Source organism: Lolium rigidum, chromosome 3 (assembly GCF_022539505.1).
Source record: "Lolium rigidum isolate FL_2022 chromosome 3, APGP_CSIRO_Lrig_0.1, whole genome shotgun sequence".
In the NCBI taxonomy this organism is placed as follows: Eukaryota; Viridiplantae; Streptophyta; class Magnoliopsida; order Poales; family Poaceae; genus Lolium; species Lolium rigidum.
In genome coordinates, this window is record NC_061510.1 from 344,104,528 (window position 1) to 344,123,333 (window position 18,806).

The 18,806-nt window shown below is 43.1% G+C and overlaps 1 protein-coding gene and 1 long non-coding RNA gene across 2 annotated transcripts; both read right to left on the minus strand.

Moving 5' to 3' along the window:
- Nucleotides 1–1,111: 1,111 nt before the first annotated feature.
- LOC124700196 (putative UDP-rhamnose:rhamnosyltransferase 1) lies at nucleotides 1,112–17,041 on the minus strand. Its single transcript, XM_047232363.1, has 3 exons — nucleotides 16,613–17,041; nucleotides 15,676–16,503; nucleotides 1,112–1,234 (listed from the first exon to the last, which is right to left on the minus strand). Exons 1-3 carry the CDS (start codon nucleotides 17,033–17,035, stop codon nucleotides 1,112–1,114), a joined length of 1,374 nt encoding a protein of 457 aa, XP_047088319.1. The 5' UTR covers nucleotides 17,036–17,041.
- LOC124700197 lies at nucleotides 10,165–11,295 on the minus strand. The gene is made up of 2 exons (XR_007001671.1): nucleotides 11,033–11,295; nucleotides 10,165–10,574 (listed from the first exon to the last, which is right to left on the minus strand). It is a non-coding gene; the product is annotated as an uncharacterized LOC124700197 (long non-coding RNA).
- Nucleotides 17,042–18,806: the final 1,765 nt, after the last annotated feature.

The following is an 18,806-nucleotide window of genomic DNA, read 5'->3' on the forward strand; positions in this document are numbered from 1 at the left end:
TTCTGGTTATACAATGATCATTAACATGGCTTTGTAGTAATGATAAATATTATGATGCATAAAAATTAATTGTGCACCACAAGTTACATTCATAAAAATATTAAATTTTTTCTAACTGATGGGATGGTAATTTTGGACGCATGTGGGTAGCCGGATATCTTGTTTTTGAGTCAACCTATATTTTAGGTTCTATATAAAAGAATTAATTCATAATTTTGAATTTATTATTTTGTACTAACTCATTCTCCAAATACATGGCGTGCAAACATAGTCAAAATTAGATGTTTCCTAAGTTTGACCAACTATAATTAGAAAAGTATGAAGATCTAGAATACGAGACATATAATCTGAAAAAAGGTTCTCCAAAACAACATCTCTCGAAAGAAACACAAATACCATCGCCGTCCGGTCCAACAATCATGGTGAGATCCTAAGCTTTTATCCTAGAGACGGTCCAATCTCCAAACAATACCTTCAAGAATGAGCTTGTCAAATGCTTGAGTATTTTAAAATCTCGGTTTGCATTCACACCAGTTCACATTAAATTTTAGTTACTCCCTCCATACCGGTTTACAGGGAAATTACGCACTTCGAGAAACAAGTTTGACTACAAATTCGATCAACAAAATATGAGATATATGTTATAAAAATTATACCATTGGATTCGTTTCCAAAAAATGTTTCTAATAATATAATATTTGTGATATATCTTCTATTTTATTAATTAAATTAGTAGTCAACTTTTTTCTGATATGTGTAATAGCCCTATAAACCGGTATGGCGGGAGTAGCTGATCTGGTATATTATCACAAAATCATTCAACTAAGGCACTAGGCCATGTATGCTCGGTGGGAAAATTTATAGGAAAAAAACCCACGTTTATCATTCCTCAAGGGTGGCACATGCTGTCCGGAGCAATCACATGCATTGCAGAGGGTCGAACTTTTAAAATGTATGGAACTAGAAAACTCATGTCGATTCACGCGCTGAAGAAATCACAGCACACATGATTTCAAATTGACATCGTGATGCTGCTTAAAAAACTTCTCCCACTGCTCTCGATCAATGATCAGCAAGATTCCCCAAAAGCTTCACTCCTTGTAAGAAAGCTTCACTCCGTGTAAGATCTCAGACGCTGAATAAACCCATCCATGCACCTTTCATGGACTTTGCTGTCCGCCATAATCTCCTGCATCTTCTTCGCGCTGGCCACGAAAATCTTCCTGCTTTCTTCCTCGACGGCGACGGCCCGAACCGCCGTCGCGACGCCATCTCGATCGAATGAACCATCGTTTTCGTTCCTCCGCACCTGCACTCCAAGGTCCAAGCTGTCTCCCCTCCATCAGCCAGCGCATTCGGCCCTTGGTCGCCAAACATGGGCAGCATTATCAGCGGATGCCCGAACAGTGCGTCACATCCACAGTCTTCGTTTCGGGGATCAGGTTGGTCATCCTCTCAGTTTTATGCACAAGTTCTTCTTAATAAATTAAAAGGTCAAATTAAGCATTGTCTCAGTTTTTAAAAAAGTTGATCATGTTGTCATTTTGCGTGATAACCCTTTATATTTTGCCTTTTGAAAGTGATAGGTTTTAACATATTCAAAGCAACGTTGTTTTAAGATCAATCACGCTACTATTTAAGTCCACTAGTTATATGTGTTGTCAGACTCCCTAGTAAGTACCATATGTATTGTGGTCTATCTTGTTATTCTGTCCGACATCATGCACACATATCCATGTTCATCACATTTTCACATGTATGCATTTGCCGCTACATCATTTTTCATGCTATTTCTTACTTGAAACCATGCTCATTGCAAGTAATTTTTTTATTATACATGTTGACCTATTTTTTGTCGAAAAATTATTAATCTGACCATACGTGTATTCACTTGAATGCGATATGTGGAGAAATACAAACACAAACCATCTCGGGACCAATCATGCACATGCAGACATATGAAAGGCTTGTTTGATTCAAAGGATTACGAAAAGTATTTTTTTGGATTCATACCCATAGAAAATTTTCCTTTAGAGACCATTTGATTGAAAGGATTGAGCCCTCCAAAATTACTATGTATTGCTTTCCTATACTAAAATCTATAAGGGTTTATAGCAAGAGGTTAGACCTCTTGAAAAATATCTTATTTATCTATGACAACTATGACATGTACTCAATCTCTTTAGAAATTTCTATCGTTTTTCCTTGGTGCAACCAAATGATGTCTACAACTAATTCATGCGTTTTTTACTTTTGTAGGATTTCATATATCATTACATGCTATTCCTATGTTTTTTCTATCCATATACTTTTAAAATCCTTTGAATCATACATGTCTGAAGTTTTTATTTGTCGTAGAGACATGTAATGCATCCGAGATGTAAAACTACTTGTATATGAGAATTATATTTGCATTAACTCTTGTAAAACTACTTGATAGGGTCATGCTACTATTAAACCATATCTACAATCTTTATTTTATTCCGAGAAGAAAATATGGAACAACCAATGTACTATCGAAAATATTCCCAATGGGTCTGGGAATACTTCTGCATACTTCACTTCTTGCGAGAACTTCTTGATTTCCCTCTTTGAAAAGCTGGTTTTATGGATCATGTTGACCTGTCCGCGTGGCTCTGGGAATACTTCGGCTGATACATACTCGTATTTTTCCATTGGTTCGTACGGTTCTGGTACATACGGTTCTGGCGGATGGCCGTAGGACCTTGCCCTCTTCTCCATCATGTGAACTCTTGATATAGCTTCGGCTCTAAGATCATCACATAACTGCCGAATCTCTAGGAAGTGTCGACAGTTCCTCAACAAATGACTGGACTTCTCCCGACCATCCTTTGGATCAATGTAGGAGTGGAGGTAACATGGTGCCTCAAGTTGCTCTGTAGCCGAAAGGTACGGAGAACGGGTGCGGCCCCTGATTGATGATGTGTCGTGGCATCCTTGCTCGAACTGTCGAAGATGAACTGCTGTTCTGCCTTCCTCCTCACGGTGTGAGCCCTTTCGTTTTTTCCTCTGTCCTGTTATGATGTCGAAACTTCCTCAATTTCTCTCTTGTATGCCCCTGGGCAGAACTTTTTAGGGCTGCTGTTTGAGGAACGTCTTCCGAAGCCGCGACCTTCGGGTCAGATGCACTGTCCGTAGGGAGGCGAAGAAAACCTCCAGAGCCGATGATGAAGCGGACACCGCCGAAAGTAGTGTCCATATTGCGGGACGATCTCGTATAGGTCGGGTGAAGTGTTTCGCGGTGCGGCGCGAACTCGAAGGTCCCGCAGCGGGTCGAGTCTCTTTGCTCTGCTGGTGTCGGTGATTCGAGCAAGAACGCCGCAGACGTGACTGGTACTGCCGATGACCTGCCTTGTGCCGACAGGGTTCCCACAGACAGCGCCAATTGTCGAGGGTGCTCCTCGGTAATGCCCTCCGATAGGGGCTTAGGGTTGGTGGAATCCTGCAAGCTGACACGAGACATCGGTTCACAGACAAGCGGGGAGGGCGATTTACCCATGTTCGGGGCCCTCAATGAGGTAAAACCCTTACGTCCTGCCTGTCTGTTCTTGATTATGATGATAATGGGTTACAATGGGGTGCCGAATAGTTCGGCTGAGATCTCGTCGAGATGGCTAATCGCTAGGGAGACCTAGCTCTAAGCTTCTGTTGGCTAAGATCGCTAAGATTGATTGTGTCCCTCGACATCCCCTCTCCTGGCCTTTATATAGGAGGCCAGGTCTCAAGAGGTCCAATCGAGTACGACTAGGTTTACAGTAGATCTATCTCTAAGCTTTTCTTATTCGGCTCCTTCCGTGTCTTGTACTTCAAGGAATCTCTCGTTGCACCGCTCTAGCGGCCCATCTCGCCACCGAGTGCCTTCATGGGCCTCCAACTAGAAAATATAGGGTAGGGCAACATTGGTTACCCGAAGGGTAATGCCCACGTCAAACTTACTTTTGGAGACTTGAAGTGGTGTAACAAAGCTCTTTTGTGCACTTCCCCTAGACTTTATGTGGACTTGACCACAAGTATGTCAATATGTGTGCACGTACGAGTTTAAATTTGGGAATTATGGAACTTGTATATGCTATCTTATGCATTTTCTATAGACATGAATTGTGTAGGGGATATAGCGTCAAAATACGGGGGAGGTTTTGCCAAAATTTTAAATTTTTAGAATTGGACTAAGTTTCAAATTAAAGTTTGGTTCCATTACCAAATGTTCACGTGTGTAATTTAATCACTTAACCATGACCAAATCTATGACGGTACTACTTGTTTTTTTGGTCATGGTTCAAAATTTGGTAAAATATTGAACCAGGGGCAAAAATGTCTTCTTAGGTGCTTAGCTAACATTGTTAGTGCTCAAATTGCACTAGAGTGTCAAATAGGGAAAGAGATAAAGATAGAATGTCAAATAGGAAATAAAAAATTTCTCGAGCCAAGAAAGGAACCGAAACTTTAAGGAGTGTCAAATAAGGAATTCTCTCAATTTAATATTATCTCTCTCCATAAAACGATACTGTAAGAGTAAATTCCGATGCATCTAGACAATTTTTAGTATATAGATACATCCAAATTTAGATAAATCTTCGACATTTCTTTATCGAAGGATGGAGTATTAAGTTAGTATAAATTTTATATTAAGTTTTCAAGATCGGAGGAAATACTAGGTATGTGATGTACTCGAGTTTTTTCTTTCTTTCCGGTGTAGGATAGGGAGACGATCTCAACAATATGGCATATATATTTTATGATGAATCTAAATTTGTGTTCTATATGTTAATGTATTTTCTCTATAAATTTAGTTAAAATTAAAGTATTTTGACTTATAAAAATCTTGTAACTTAAGTTATTTCAAAAAGGAAGAAGTATTTCCTGCTTCGAATGATACCAATGCTTGCAATTTTTACTGTGCATGCAAAAAATAATTGCGCCATGTATTATTGAAATGACCTTGTGCTTTAACTTGGATGCAGTGTGCAAAGAAGTAAAAACATAAACAAGCTTTGTCTAGAGTCTAGACGCGCATGTGAAATGTTTATTGTATCGGTCTCGAGAATTATATTTATTGACGTAGAAACATGATGTGCTTCATAAAATATTTAGTTAGTACTTACTTTATCCACTAATATAAGACATTTTGGCACGCTATTAGGGGAACGGGGGGATTAAGATACAATTGTATAATTATGTATGTAGGATTGCCGTGCATCCATGAAATGTGTGATATATGAGACTTATATTTGCATTAACTTCTATAAGGCTACTTGAGACAACCATGCTACTATTGGATTGTATCCCTAATATTTATTCATTTTGATAAGTAGTTGTATTATGAGAAAGCCCAGAGAATCCATTGTACCCACCACGTCTTATACATCAGCACTATCATTTAGAGCAACATGTCTTCTCTATGAATCCTTTAATGTATATATACAAGTCATATCCAAGTAGTCTATCAGTATGTGCACACCAACTCTACGATATGTGTTGTTGAATAATCACTACAACGTGTGTAGATGGGGCAAGTATTGGGCGGTGCATGCAGTAATAAAACCACGCATGCAGTGCAGGTAGAGGTTCTACTCATTTTGTTGGAATTGTAGGCATTGGAAAAGAACCAGATAATGTCCAAGTGCACAAATAAAGTTGCTTGCATGCATGCATGTAGTTTGACGAGCAACAGTATAGATACTAGGCCTGGTGATGTAGTATGGACCTTCTTTAGGAAACATGCAATCTCGAAGTTGCTCACAACATGTTTGGCATTCAATGGGAAGAGCAATGGGAGTTTAGAGGATGCAATTAGTGGAGGGATTGGGCGTGGGACTTGGCTGTTTAGTCCCAATCCTCCGTTTGTCACTGAGATCAGAATTGTTCTTGGGACTTTGGATTGAAACCTTTTCTACCTCAATCTCACTAATTAACAGGGTACCCTAGGGAAGAGATCGGTGGGAATTAGACAACCCAACTCCCCTTCCCAATCCCATCTAAATTCCCAAGATCCCCGAACAAATGAGGGACTAATAGACTCAGCTCTCCAAACTCCCATTCCCTCAATGCAACTCCTCTCAAACAAACAGGCTCGGTGGAAGCCCAACTTTGGCGCTCTGGTTGCTTTTGATCGAGAGTCGTCATTCTACCGGTGTACCCTTTACTTCCGTTGGTCTTGTATCTTTTGTTACCTTTGTTGCTCCCGTCGGACACCTAGCCACCTAGGACCATTCCTCCAAGTGTACATATTTTATTTACGTGGAAACACTACTTTACCGATAATTACCTTTTGCTAGATTGGTACACACTTGGACATAATTCACATGATTCACAACTTTCCTTTTGCTTGAAAACACTGACTTTTTTCTTGCAGTACTATTTTGCGTTCGAACAATTATAATCTATAAATGTATCTGCTCCATCATGTGAGCTAGTACGTTTCTGAATTAAGGAACTCATATACAATATAATTACTTGTCTTTTATTAGGTGGTAAAACCAATTACTGTATATGATAATTACTGTTAGAGAAGGCGACACCTAGACAATGATTAATCACACTTAAGCACTAGCGACAGACAAACACCTCGCCTATAATATAAGCAGAAACTTAGGCATTGCAACCAACAAATTTCCATCTCCAAGAAAAAATCATGTCATGTCTCACTAACAAGTCGGTTGGGTAATATTAAAATGGTAATTGTTGGTAGTTTAATCATTTACATGATCTAAATTAATATGCTTTCACGTATAAGAACCTATACACACACTTGATGGTAAAAACAAATACCCTCCTAGTCATAGGCCGAGCCTACGGCGCTTAAGCACTGCCTAGGCACACTTGATGGTAAAAACATATACCCTCCTAGTCATAGGCCGAGCCTACGGCGCTTAAGCACTGCCTAGGCAGTAAGCGAATGTTAACCGCCTCGCTTACGCCTAGGGCGCTTAAGAACTGCCCAGGTACTAGGCGAATGTCAACCGGGTCACCGAGATTGGAGCCGCAGAAGCCATGACTCAAGCGCGCAGGTTCCTATAGACACCGCCAATTGACGTGGGGTTACCACGACAATGCCCATGGATGATGGACTTGGGCGCACCGGTGGTTTCGTGGACTTACAAATAACATAGGGGACGCTATTTACCCATCTTCGCCCCCCCCCCCCCTCGAGAGGGAAACCCTACGTGATGCTTGTCTGTTCTTGATTGATAGATGAATTACAAGGCTGTCGTGATGGCTATGACAATGAAGTTTGGCTTGTAGTGTAGCGTAGCTAGGGTTTCGGATTGATCGCTTGGAGGCCCCTCCCAGCTTTTATATAGGAGGTTAGGTATTAGGGACCATGTGACCGAGTCCAATACAAGTAAGGCTTTCCTATCTTGGGCTTGACCTTGCCCCGCACGCTAGGTACCTCGGCTTTGCAACCCTTACATGGGATTCCAATTGGACCTTAGCAGGTTGTTAGGTGGGCCTCTTGTTACGCTGCACTAGGTATCTTAATAAAGGCACCCGAAGGATCGTGCCCACATCAATAATGAATTTACAGAACTAGACATCTTGATGTATGAATTTACAGAACTGACCATCTTGATGTAAGCTCCATCAGAATTCATCGGTAGGTATGTTGTTCTAAGTGTAAAGAATCCAACCGAGTCATTCCATGCTTGTAGTCGCTGACCAACTAGATTCCTGCAAAAGGATATGTCTGGTGGAAAGATCCCAACACTTCCAACATTTCTGACATATTTATGTCTCAAATTATATCAAGGCTAGGATATGGCATGCTTGTGTTAGTTTCGCATACTTTATGCATAAGTTATTCTTAATAAATGAAAAGGTCAAATTAAGCATTGTCGTAGTTTTAAAAAACTGATCATGTGGTCATTTTGCGTGATAACCCTCTATATTTTTCTTTTTGAAAGTGATAAGTTTCCACATATTGAAAGCAATGTTTTTTTGAGATCAATCACGCTAATATTCAAGTCCGTTAGTTGTGTGTGTTGGCAGACCCCTAGTAAGTACCATATGTACCATTAGTTGTGTGTGTTGACAGACCTCTTGGAAAATTTTCTTATTTGTGTATGAAAACTATGACATGTACTCAATCTCTATAAAATTATATTTGAATTTTGTAGGATTCTTACCCATAGAAACTTTCTCTTTAGATACCATTTGATTTAAAGGATTGAGGCATACAAAATCACTATAGATTGCTTTCCTATACTACAATCTCACGAGATTTCTAGAAAGAGGTTAGATCTCTTGGACTATTTCGTATTTGTTTATGACAACTATGATGTGTATTCAATCTCTACAGATTTTTTCTGCGTTTTTCCTATGGTGCAACCAAGTGAATTCTGCAACTAATTCCTGCGTTTCTGCTTTTGTAGGATTTCATATATCATTACATATTGATCCCGCGCTTTTTCTGTTCATGTACTTTTTAAATCCTTTGTATCAAACATGCCCGAAGTATTCATTTGTTGTAGAGACACGCAGTGCATCCGAGATGTATGTAGTTGCTTAGAGAGGATTGTCGTGTATCCATGGAATATGTGATATATGAGAATTATATTTGCATTAACTTATGTAAAATTATTTGATAGGATCGTGCTACTATTGAACCATATCCACAATCTTTATTTTATTTTGATAAGAAAATATGGAACAAGCAGTGTACTATCGGAAATAATCCCAAAGGGTCGTTCATACCCACCACACCTTATACACCACCACTAACATTTATATCGACATGTCCTTGATCTTCATCAATCTTTCAATATATATACAAGACATTATCCATGTCGTACATTAGTATATACACATCCACTCCATGATATGTGCTAGCGAAAAATGAACACAATGGATATTGATGGAACAACATATATAGACGACATCTTGGATGGTGCATACATTATTAGAACAACATATGTGAGTGCATGTAGAGTTTTAATTCATTTTGTTGGAATTGTAGGCATTGGAAAAGAACTAGATAGCGTGTGGATGGGCAAGTGCAGTTGCTTGCCCGCCTCAAGCAGTTTGAGAAGCATTATAGTGAAGTTGTTCTCTCGATTGAATGTAGTCTAGACCTTCTTTAGAGAATTTACATCCTGGGGTCGGCTCCTAGGAAGCACCAGTCCGTCACTCTGGGCGTTGTTTGCCACGAGTCATCCTTGCTATTGGGATACCATTTGTTCCTGTCGTCTTTGCACCTTTTGTTTCTCTCCCCAGTCACCCAGGACGGTCTTGTAAGATATCTTTCATTTAAACATGAACACTCCTTCATTCCTAATTTTAATGTTGATAGTTAGTTTTTTACTAGATTGACAAAGAACATGATATTTATTCACAACTTTATATTTGTGTGGAAATATACTTTACGTGTTAATGTTTCACATGTTGATCGTAGGTGTGAAAGTGTAGAAACCATGTACTCCATACACCCGGTTTTATAATAGATCTTTTCAATAGGTATTGCATATTTATTTCGATTGTTGTCAGCATATACATTTCCATATTCAGCTGGGGTAGTTTTGAGTGAACAATGATCATACTTGAAAAGTGATTCACGCTGAACAGATCGCAGCACGAAGGATTTCAAACTGACACCGTGCCACTGCTTAAACAACTTTTCCCAGTGCTATCGATCGACGATCAGCGAGATCCCTTCACTCCTTGTAAGATCTCAGACGCTGAATAAACCCGTCGATGCACCTCTCATGGACTTCACTACATCACAGTATAAGATTTGGGGCATTTCAAAGTGCCCCAAATTTGAACCAAAGTGCCACTAATTAGCTATAGGGGTATTTTTTCAAGTGCCACCTTTACTTGCGTCTCTAAAGGTATTTGGGGCATTACCTAGGGGCACTTCTCAAGTGCCACTAAATCCAATTAGGGACATTTCTCAAGTGCCACTAAATCCAACTAGGGGCACTTCTAAAAGTGCCACTAAATCCAACTAGGGGCACTTCTAAAAGTGCCACTAAATCCAACTAGGGGCACTTTGCCAAGTGCCACTAAATCGAATTAGGGGCACTTTGCCAAGTGCCACTAAATCCAATTAGGGGCACTTTGCCAAGTGCCACTACATCTAATTAGGGGCACTTTGAGATGTGCCCCAAAACCTACTTTGTGGCATTTTCTAAAATTCCTCAAAAATCATTTCATGTGCTGCTCACTGTCATACAAGAATGAGCACATAATATGAACATTATGTCATACAAGAATAAGCACATACTGTCATACAAGAATAAGAACACACAGTACCAACATATATACTGTCATACACTGTCATACAAGAATCCAATGCACTTTGTTGCGTTCAACATAATATCTCACTATGTCTCACAGAGCAAAACGGAGACGAAAATTATGACACTCAGTTTGTAGTAATTTGATTCAGCAAAACGGAGACGAAAATTATGACACTCTCAGTTTGTATACTGTCAAAATCATCACCATATTTGGACTTCGAACATCATCACTGATCAGCATCACCTTCAGTTGAACCCACAAGACTGAGATGGTACGGCATCAGTGATCAGCATCACCTTGAGTATTTAGCATTGTACCTTGAGAGAAGTAGTAATATGATTCAGCAAAACGGAGATTAAAATTGTACTACCAAAAAGCATGTTTTAGCCAAGTAAACAGAGGTAATAGCAGATAGGCTAAAGCTACAGAATTGATGTCAGCAGCAATTCACCAGGTACACACTAAATTGTACTGTATGATATGTAAAAAAAAGGGCTCTGGGAAGGGGTACAAGCACATCCTGGATAATAATCCCTGCGGCTCTTTCTACCAGGTTGGATAAAATGAAAAACTAGTATACACACATCAACAAAGGGGGGAAAATTAAAGGATAATCGTGCATAAAATCTGCGGACCTGTTAAGCTACTCTCACCAATGAACCGGCTGGGCAACAAGGAAACAGTCTTACAGATAAATAGCAAATCTTTAAAAATAAAGGAAAGGTCAATAAGGAAACGTCGGCAAAGCAAAGAAATAAAGAGTATGCTGCAATACTTGTGCATTTAATCAGTTGGGTAACAAGGACACATACTGTCGGTGCTTGCATTGCATCAGGCCTACTATTGAGAGAACTGATAGCTCTAACAATCCCCTGTACAGAGAGGCAAAGATCAGCAAACTTTATATCAAGACTATGGACCAATATTAGTTGCTCTAGTACTTGAAGCCATGGCATTTGAGCATGTCAAACCATATACAGAATTTTACGTGTATTGTAAACCATCTTTTAACTTTAACATAAAATGCTAGAAATAAGCGCTAGCACACACTGAGATTTGGTACTTTTTTATACCATGAATAGACAAGGAAATGATGCCTTCTAAAAATAAATAAGATACACAAGAAAATGATACGATGCCCTTGAAAAGAAAATGATACAAACCAGCTAATATGTTCATATTATAGCAACATAGATTTGGTACTTTTTTACGTGTATTGTAACCTCCCTGAGATTTGGTACTTTTTTACGTGTATTGTAACCTCCCTGAGAGAACGCCGCGCCTCCGCCCCCACCGACCTGAGAGAACGCCGCTCCTCCGCCGCCGCTGCCTTGCTAGCTCTGCCCGCCATTTTATATACAACTTATTTCAGAATTTTCATACTGTAAATGTTCAGACATGTAATGAAGACCAACAAAACACTCCAATTTTAAAACTGCCCATGTACGAAACGCATCATAGAACGGATACATTTTCATGTTTGCTAGATGGCTGTCCTAAATTACCATACAGTTCAGTGACATTTGTAGATGAACCAAACAATTCAAACATTAACCAGTGGGTGTAAACAAGATGCAAACTACAAAACTACAGGTATTTAAAAACTTACATCGATCCCTTAAAAACAGAAATATTGCATATTTGTCCGTAAAGTTGAAGTGCAGTTTCCTTTTAGTGGCCAAATCAACTCTTAAAAGTTGAACACTTCTACATCAAACTCGAACATGATTAGACATTGTGTTTGCCCGATATGCTAGTGATTCTGAAATATCTCATTTCACCATGTTCCAAATTCCAATATATGCAACCTCGGCAACTGGGACCCTAATTAATTCAATAATATGCTGCCAGGTTCATGAGATGTACATGCCAAATTGTGCTCAACATCCTAATAGAGCACTACCAATTTATTCATGTTTATCTTACACTTTGATACAAGTCAGAAGCATGACACTGTACTATATATCTAGTTGTGCCTAACAATACAGATAAGAGTCCTACGTGAGGAGCCGGGGATGAATAGAGTTGATAAACCAGTCCAATCGTTCATTGCCATATCAATAAATGGATGATAAATTCCCCATATATGTATGGACTTACTTGACCGTAAGCAATATAGCACTAAGTACAAAAATACTAACAAATCTCTGTGTCTAAGATTATTCTTTCATATTAAGATAATAGTGTACCTATAGGATGGTATACACGTGACAGATACTTAACAAAAATAAATGGTGAATCTCTAAATTCATCAACAAGCCCGTACTAACTCATTCTGCGCATCTTTACACAGTTTGGAATTCGTACAAGTGACAGTAGGCATCTGGAATGAAACATTGCTAATTAATAAGTTCAGCTTTGATTTGACGAACACATATTGGCTCAACTTTAATTCTAGAAGAACCGTGCAAGACGGCTACAATGGAAAATATGAAGTCACTTACCCGGAATGGGCAAACAGACGCTATAGATTTCTTCCAAACATCAATGTCAGGAAAGGTAATGCTAACGGAGACAGGCTTCCGCTCAAAAGGAACCTCACTTCGTGCTCCTGGATTTTCCTCGAGTTGTAATTCAGGGCCCTGCCGATCATGAACCACAAAATCACGAGTGATCAGTAATAACAGCTGATAAATTTTAGGCTACGAGGATTAACTAAACCCTAGAATACCAAAAATAAGATAATCCAACAGCCAAGGGACATACATGAACAATGTATCAAAACGCCTCGCGGCGGCCGGAGGTGGGGAACAGGAAGAAGAGTGCGCAGCCGACCAGCGCGGCCGCGAGCTCCTGGCCGAAGAGCATGAAGCCCGCATCCTGCGCCCCATGAGGCGGAGCCCGAGCGCGGCGGTGCGCGGTGGCGTAGTGGTCCTCGAGCTGCGCATGGAGGTAGTGGAGGAGGCGGTGGAGCACGTGGTCCTCCAGCAACCGCTCGAGCATCGGTCGGCCGCGAAGGTCTCCTTCTCCCTCTACCTGCCGCCGCCGCCCCGCTCGGGGAGAAGCTAGGGTTCGGCGAAGAGGGCGCGGCCGCCGCGGCGTGTCCATCGCGAGGCCGTGGTCGGGGAAGTGGGCATGGCGTGCTCCGTCCCCGCGTGGCTTGCTCATTGCGGGGCGGTTGCGGCCAGTATTGGCCGGCACGGCGACGGTAGGCGCGCAGCGGCGGCGGCGGCATCGCAGGCTCAAGAGGAGAAGGAAATGGGGGTCGCGTGCGTGAAGGGCAGGAGAGAGAGAAATAAGAGAAAGAGAAAGAGGTTGGGCTGACCAGCTTGGCCTATTGGGCCTGCTCGGTTGGAACAAATACCTCTCCATACGAAGATGAGTAATTGGACCCCTAAATAAATACACGGCAATTGAGAATTTTTTTTGTTAAAATTTGTGCACCTAGTTATAGCTTATAGTTTACAAAAACATTGACTATGTTTTGACGTGCGATAAGTACTGTTAACCAAAAATTGAGTCTCTGGATTTTTATTTTTAGAGCAATAATTGGAAATAGCAAAAACCAGTAAAAAAACAAAACGAGTTGTAGGAATCGAATCGAACTTGTCAGAAAAACAGCAGCAAAAAAATCGAACTTGTCAACTTTTCCTGCGTGCAAGAAGTATCGATTGGGAAAACAATAACATATATATATATTTATTATAAAATCAATTATACTTTGTATTATATATATATTTATTAAAGTATATTGTTGTGGGTATACTTCATGGGTGTACCATCGACAGTGCCTAGATCCGGCAAGCCCGGGTGGCCCACAGATGGTGATGAGGCATGTGGCCCATCGGGCGGCCCAGTTGCTGTTGATCATGAAGGAAGAAGTCCGGCCCAGGATCAGTAAGCCGGATCCGTACCGACATTAGGAGGAACCCGGATCCGTGGAGGCCCATGAGGAACCCGGATCCAGTACGACGTATATGGAAGGCGGATCCGTGGCGTACACGGCAAGACATTGTACCGTAGTTAGGCTATCTGTAATCCGGCTAGGACTCTCCATGTAAACCCTAGATCCGTGCGTCTTTATAAGCCGGATCCTGGGAGCCCTAGAGGCACAACCACAACTCATTGTAACAACGCGAAAGCGCCCAGATAATTTCAGACAAGCAGCAGTAGGCCCTGTCATCGTGCAGGTGTTCCGAAGCTGGGTAACTCGCGTACCACCGTCCCGTGTGCACTCCGCCCTATGGCCCCTACTTCTTCTCCCCCTCGTGAGGATCCCTCCTCCGAGGTATCGTCGATTAGGCAACGACATATATGATATAACATTTCGTGTCTTTTTTTAAAGTAGCTTTAGCCTTAATTAAATATGATGGGAAATTTATTGCTGCAAAGCTGATCACCCATACGTTCATGGATAGTGGGGAAAAGCTCTGGCCCTTCACGGCAACTTCGTAGCGACATGATTGCGAAGATATGGAAGGCACTGAGTAAAGAGTGTGAAAGAAAAATTGGTTTGGCCTTCCCATGGGCAGGAAACACGAACCCTAGCAAACCCTAGCGCAGCCGCCACCATCCCCCTTCCCTCCCAGCTGCCACCGGGTTAAGCCCGCGTGGTGCCTTGGGCCATATGGGCTTTGGGCTCGGTGGGGCCTGGTGGCCTGGTGTGCTCCTATCGCTACTTTCGGACAGTTACCGTTGATGGTGATGGTGTTAGTTCTCTCCCGCACGGTTCCCTCACTAATTTTTCTAACATTGGTATCAAAGCCAAAGGTTTGTTGTCATCGAACGCCGGCCATGGTCCATCGTCGAAGGAGAGATCTTGCGCCTTGTCGCCTTGTCATGTTTACGAAAGTCTGATGCACACATATGTTCGATCGTCTTGCATGCCCCATCAGATCGCATCGTCTCCGACGAAACCAACATCTGTTCCGATGTCCAAATCTGTATGGACTATTAAGTGTACTAAACTCTAATGTCACTATGGACTATTAAATAATTATAAATATGGGTTTCAATGTGAGGTCAATATGGATTGCTAAATATGATGTGCAGTGTCGGTATGGACTATTAAGTAATGCTAGTATGCAATGTGGGTAAGTATGTATGAACTGCAATGTTAGTACGGAATGTTGTGTTTATTCGTGTTTATAATTACAGGTTGTATATAATTGTCAAGTGAGTAATGATAAATTGGGGCACTTAAAAGTGCCCCAAAAGATATACATTTATTGGGGCATTAGAAGAAGTGCCCTAATAGGTATACACATATTGGGGCATTTGAGAAGTGCCCCAGTAGGTATACGATTAGGGGCACTCCGAAAAGTGCCACAAATTGACTGCTATTAGCCGCAATTTGACAAGTGCCACTAGGAAAAGTGCCCCTAATTCTATGATGTGGTGTAGTGCTTGGCTGCCCGCCACGATCTCCTGCATCTTCTTCGCCTTGGCCACGAAGATCATCCTGCTTTCTTCCTCGACGGCGACGGCACGGACCGCCGCCGCGACGCCATCTCGGTCGAACGAACCATCGTTTTCGTTCCTCGGCACCTGCACCCCGACCTGTCTCCCCTCCATGAGCCGCGCGTTAGGCCCTTGGTCGCCGAAGATGGGCAGCATGATCAAAGGATGCCCGAACAGGAGCCCTTCGATGGTGGAGTTCCACCCGCAGTGCGTCAAGAACGCGCCCACGGCGCCGTGCGCAAGCACGCTGATCTGAGGAACCCACCCGGTCACCACGAGCCCGCAGCCGCGCGTGCGCTCCTCGAACCCCGGAGGGAGGACGTCGGCGTCCGGCACGCCGCTGGGCTTCCGCAGAGCCCACAGGAAGCGCGTCCCGGCGAGCTCCTGCCCGAGGGCCAGCTCGTGCACCTGCTCCGTGCGCAGGGGCACCTCGCTTCCTAGGGCCACGTACACGACCGACTTGGCCGGCTGCGCGTCGAGCCAACGCACGGTGGCGTCCTCTCCGTCCTTGCTGACGCCGCGGCCTCCCTCGGGTGATGGCGGCAGGAGGCCAAGGGGGACGACCGGCTTACCGCCGAGCGTTGCCAGTTGAGGGAAGCTCTCCGGCTCCCACTCGAGGCAGCTCCGGATGACGACTAGGTTGCACCTCTGGAGCGTCAAGGAGACACGCTCGGCGATGGACATCCCTGACTCGCGCAGTGTTCTCGCCAATTTTCTCCTCTCCACCTCGAACTTTGGCGTCCCTGCTTCCGGTTCTCCTCCCCAAGACGCTGCTTGCTTGGCCACGTTGGCGGCCCAGGTGGCGGTGATACCTGCCGCGGCCAGGACCAGCATCGCGCAAGGAACCTAAATAGTACACGCTGGTTAGTACATACATCAAGAACTGAACCGATCGGCGTCGGCGGAAAGGATCCAGTTACCGAAAACAAATTGAGCTGATTTGCTTTCGTTGTACCTTGTGCTCAATGGCGGAGGCGGAAGCCCAGTGGTGAAAGACATCGACGATGATCCAGTCCGGTTTCTTGGTACCCTCGGCGCATGCGGCGCCCATGAACTCCGAGAATGGAGCGGCGAGGCCATCGAAGGCCTTGCGGTGGAGCTCGAACTTCTCGTACGGGACGTCGTTGGTGGACTCGGCGCCTTCGGGCAGCCCTTCGACGTGCGGGAGCGGCAGCGCGACGAAGTCGACTAGCGGCGCCACGGCTGGCCGGACAGGCGGGAGGCGCGCGATGTTGCGGGGCGTGGAGACGAAGGACACGCGGTGGCCCCGCGACGCGAGGCGCTCGGCGAGGTCGAGGCAGGGCAGCAGGTGGCCGAAGGCGAGCCACGGGCAGATCACGACGTGCAGCGGCGAGGAAGAGGATGAGCTGTTGTCCATGGCGACAACAGGACACGCACGGCCGCTGAACTGGGCGAGCAAGGGCCAAGGGGAAATCTGGTGGGCGCTGCAGCTGACGTCTCGCGAGGAGCGAAGTGAGCGGAGTAGGCGGTGCCTGCTTTGAATTCGTAGTGTATCGCCACAAGGCAACGTCACGAATGATGGAAGCTCTTAAACATAAACAATGAGGCAGTTTGCTCCTTTTAAAAAGGAAATCTGAGTTTGTTTCTTTCAAAATAGCACTAGAGTGTTCGAGCCTTCCAGATGGCAGATGGGTATTCAAATCGCATCCACCTTTGCCGGCTTCTGATATCGGTATTCTAATTGCATCCACCTGTGTCCGTGGTGTTCTAGGAGATCTGTCTAATTGGAGCAAAAAATGTGATGAAAACGACAAAACTAACCCTTGTGATGAAAAACTCTAGCCAAAACTATTTCATAAAAATAACCATTCTAAGTAGCGTCTTTCTCTAGGGTGCTACCCTATGTGGTACTAGTTGAATGCCCGTGCGTTGCTACGATCTCTTAAGTTGTTGGTGCCATGTAAGAAGGAACAAGTCTAGCAACACCGGAGATATGTAATTGTTGCATAGTCCTCTAGGCAGGTTTGGTGATAACGGGTTCCTATGGCTCTTTGAGGTGTTTGGTCTTACAAAAGTAAGTTTTAAAATCGATAGTATGCCGAAAACTGTGTTTTTTGAAATGTTGAAAAAGGCGCCCCATAACCCTTTCTTCTAAAACTGAGAAATGCAACGCTGCTCGTCATCGTCGTTCCTAGTCGCCACCGTCATCCTGTAGCCTCAAGAGCTTATCATGATTTCCCCTTATCGATGACTTAGTACGTGCACAAAAACGGTAGACCTAGGAGACGTGTGCTGCCAATGAGGCCATGCTCAACGTCCACATGGCCATCTTCTATATAGTTCATGACGACAATGACCAAACATGTCATAGTATTCTCGATGCTAGTACTATGGTGTGTCGAAGCGCAAAAGAGTAGTGCAGTTTTCTAATACTTTGGTTTTCTGAATACTTTGCAACCAAACTTGGCCTAAACCTTTCATCTCACCTGATCTGGAATGGCGATGAAGCGTCCGACAACACGTGCATGTATTCTCATGTTGGTGACGGTAGATAGCAGAGTCGCATACTGGTGCCAAGGTCCTAGTGAAGACGGTCCTGTGAAGTACTCTCTCTCAGCCAACGGCACCGAGGGAGAGGTGTTCCTCGTAGTTCATTGTTGTGCAGGCATAAGTTATAGGAGCTGAGTGCCCCGGCTCGACGCGTTGTGGTCACCCTTACTGTCAGATTACAATAGAAAATGCTACCAAACACATTAGTGGCATACTATATCAAATATGTTCCAAAGTGGACGAACCAGATGCCGACAAGCTTCGTTCCTCCTTGTCGCATCGCACAAAAGGTGTGGCTGGAGCTGTGAGTCTCAATCATTGGTCGTGTATGAAGGTGTCCATGAACACATGCGTCCAAGTTTTTTTTTTTACAAAATTTACAATACAAAGCACATATAGAATCACCATTCAACAAACTGCAGTTTAACCAATAGCATTATCTCATTGCTTTTCTCTAGATAATTTTCTGACTGTACATTAAAATATTTTTTTTTTCGAGAGCACGTGCAAAACGTGCCTTATCTTTACAGAAGAAAGAGCGTATTAAAATATGGTACTATGAATCTTGTGTATTTGTAGCAGCAAAAAATAATCCGTACTGCTTTTGTACATGTAACAAGTGGAGAAAAGAATCATAT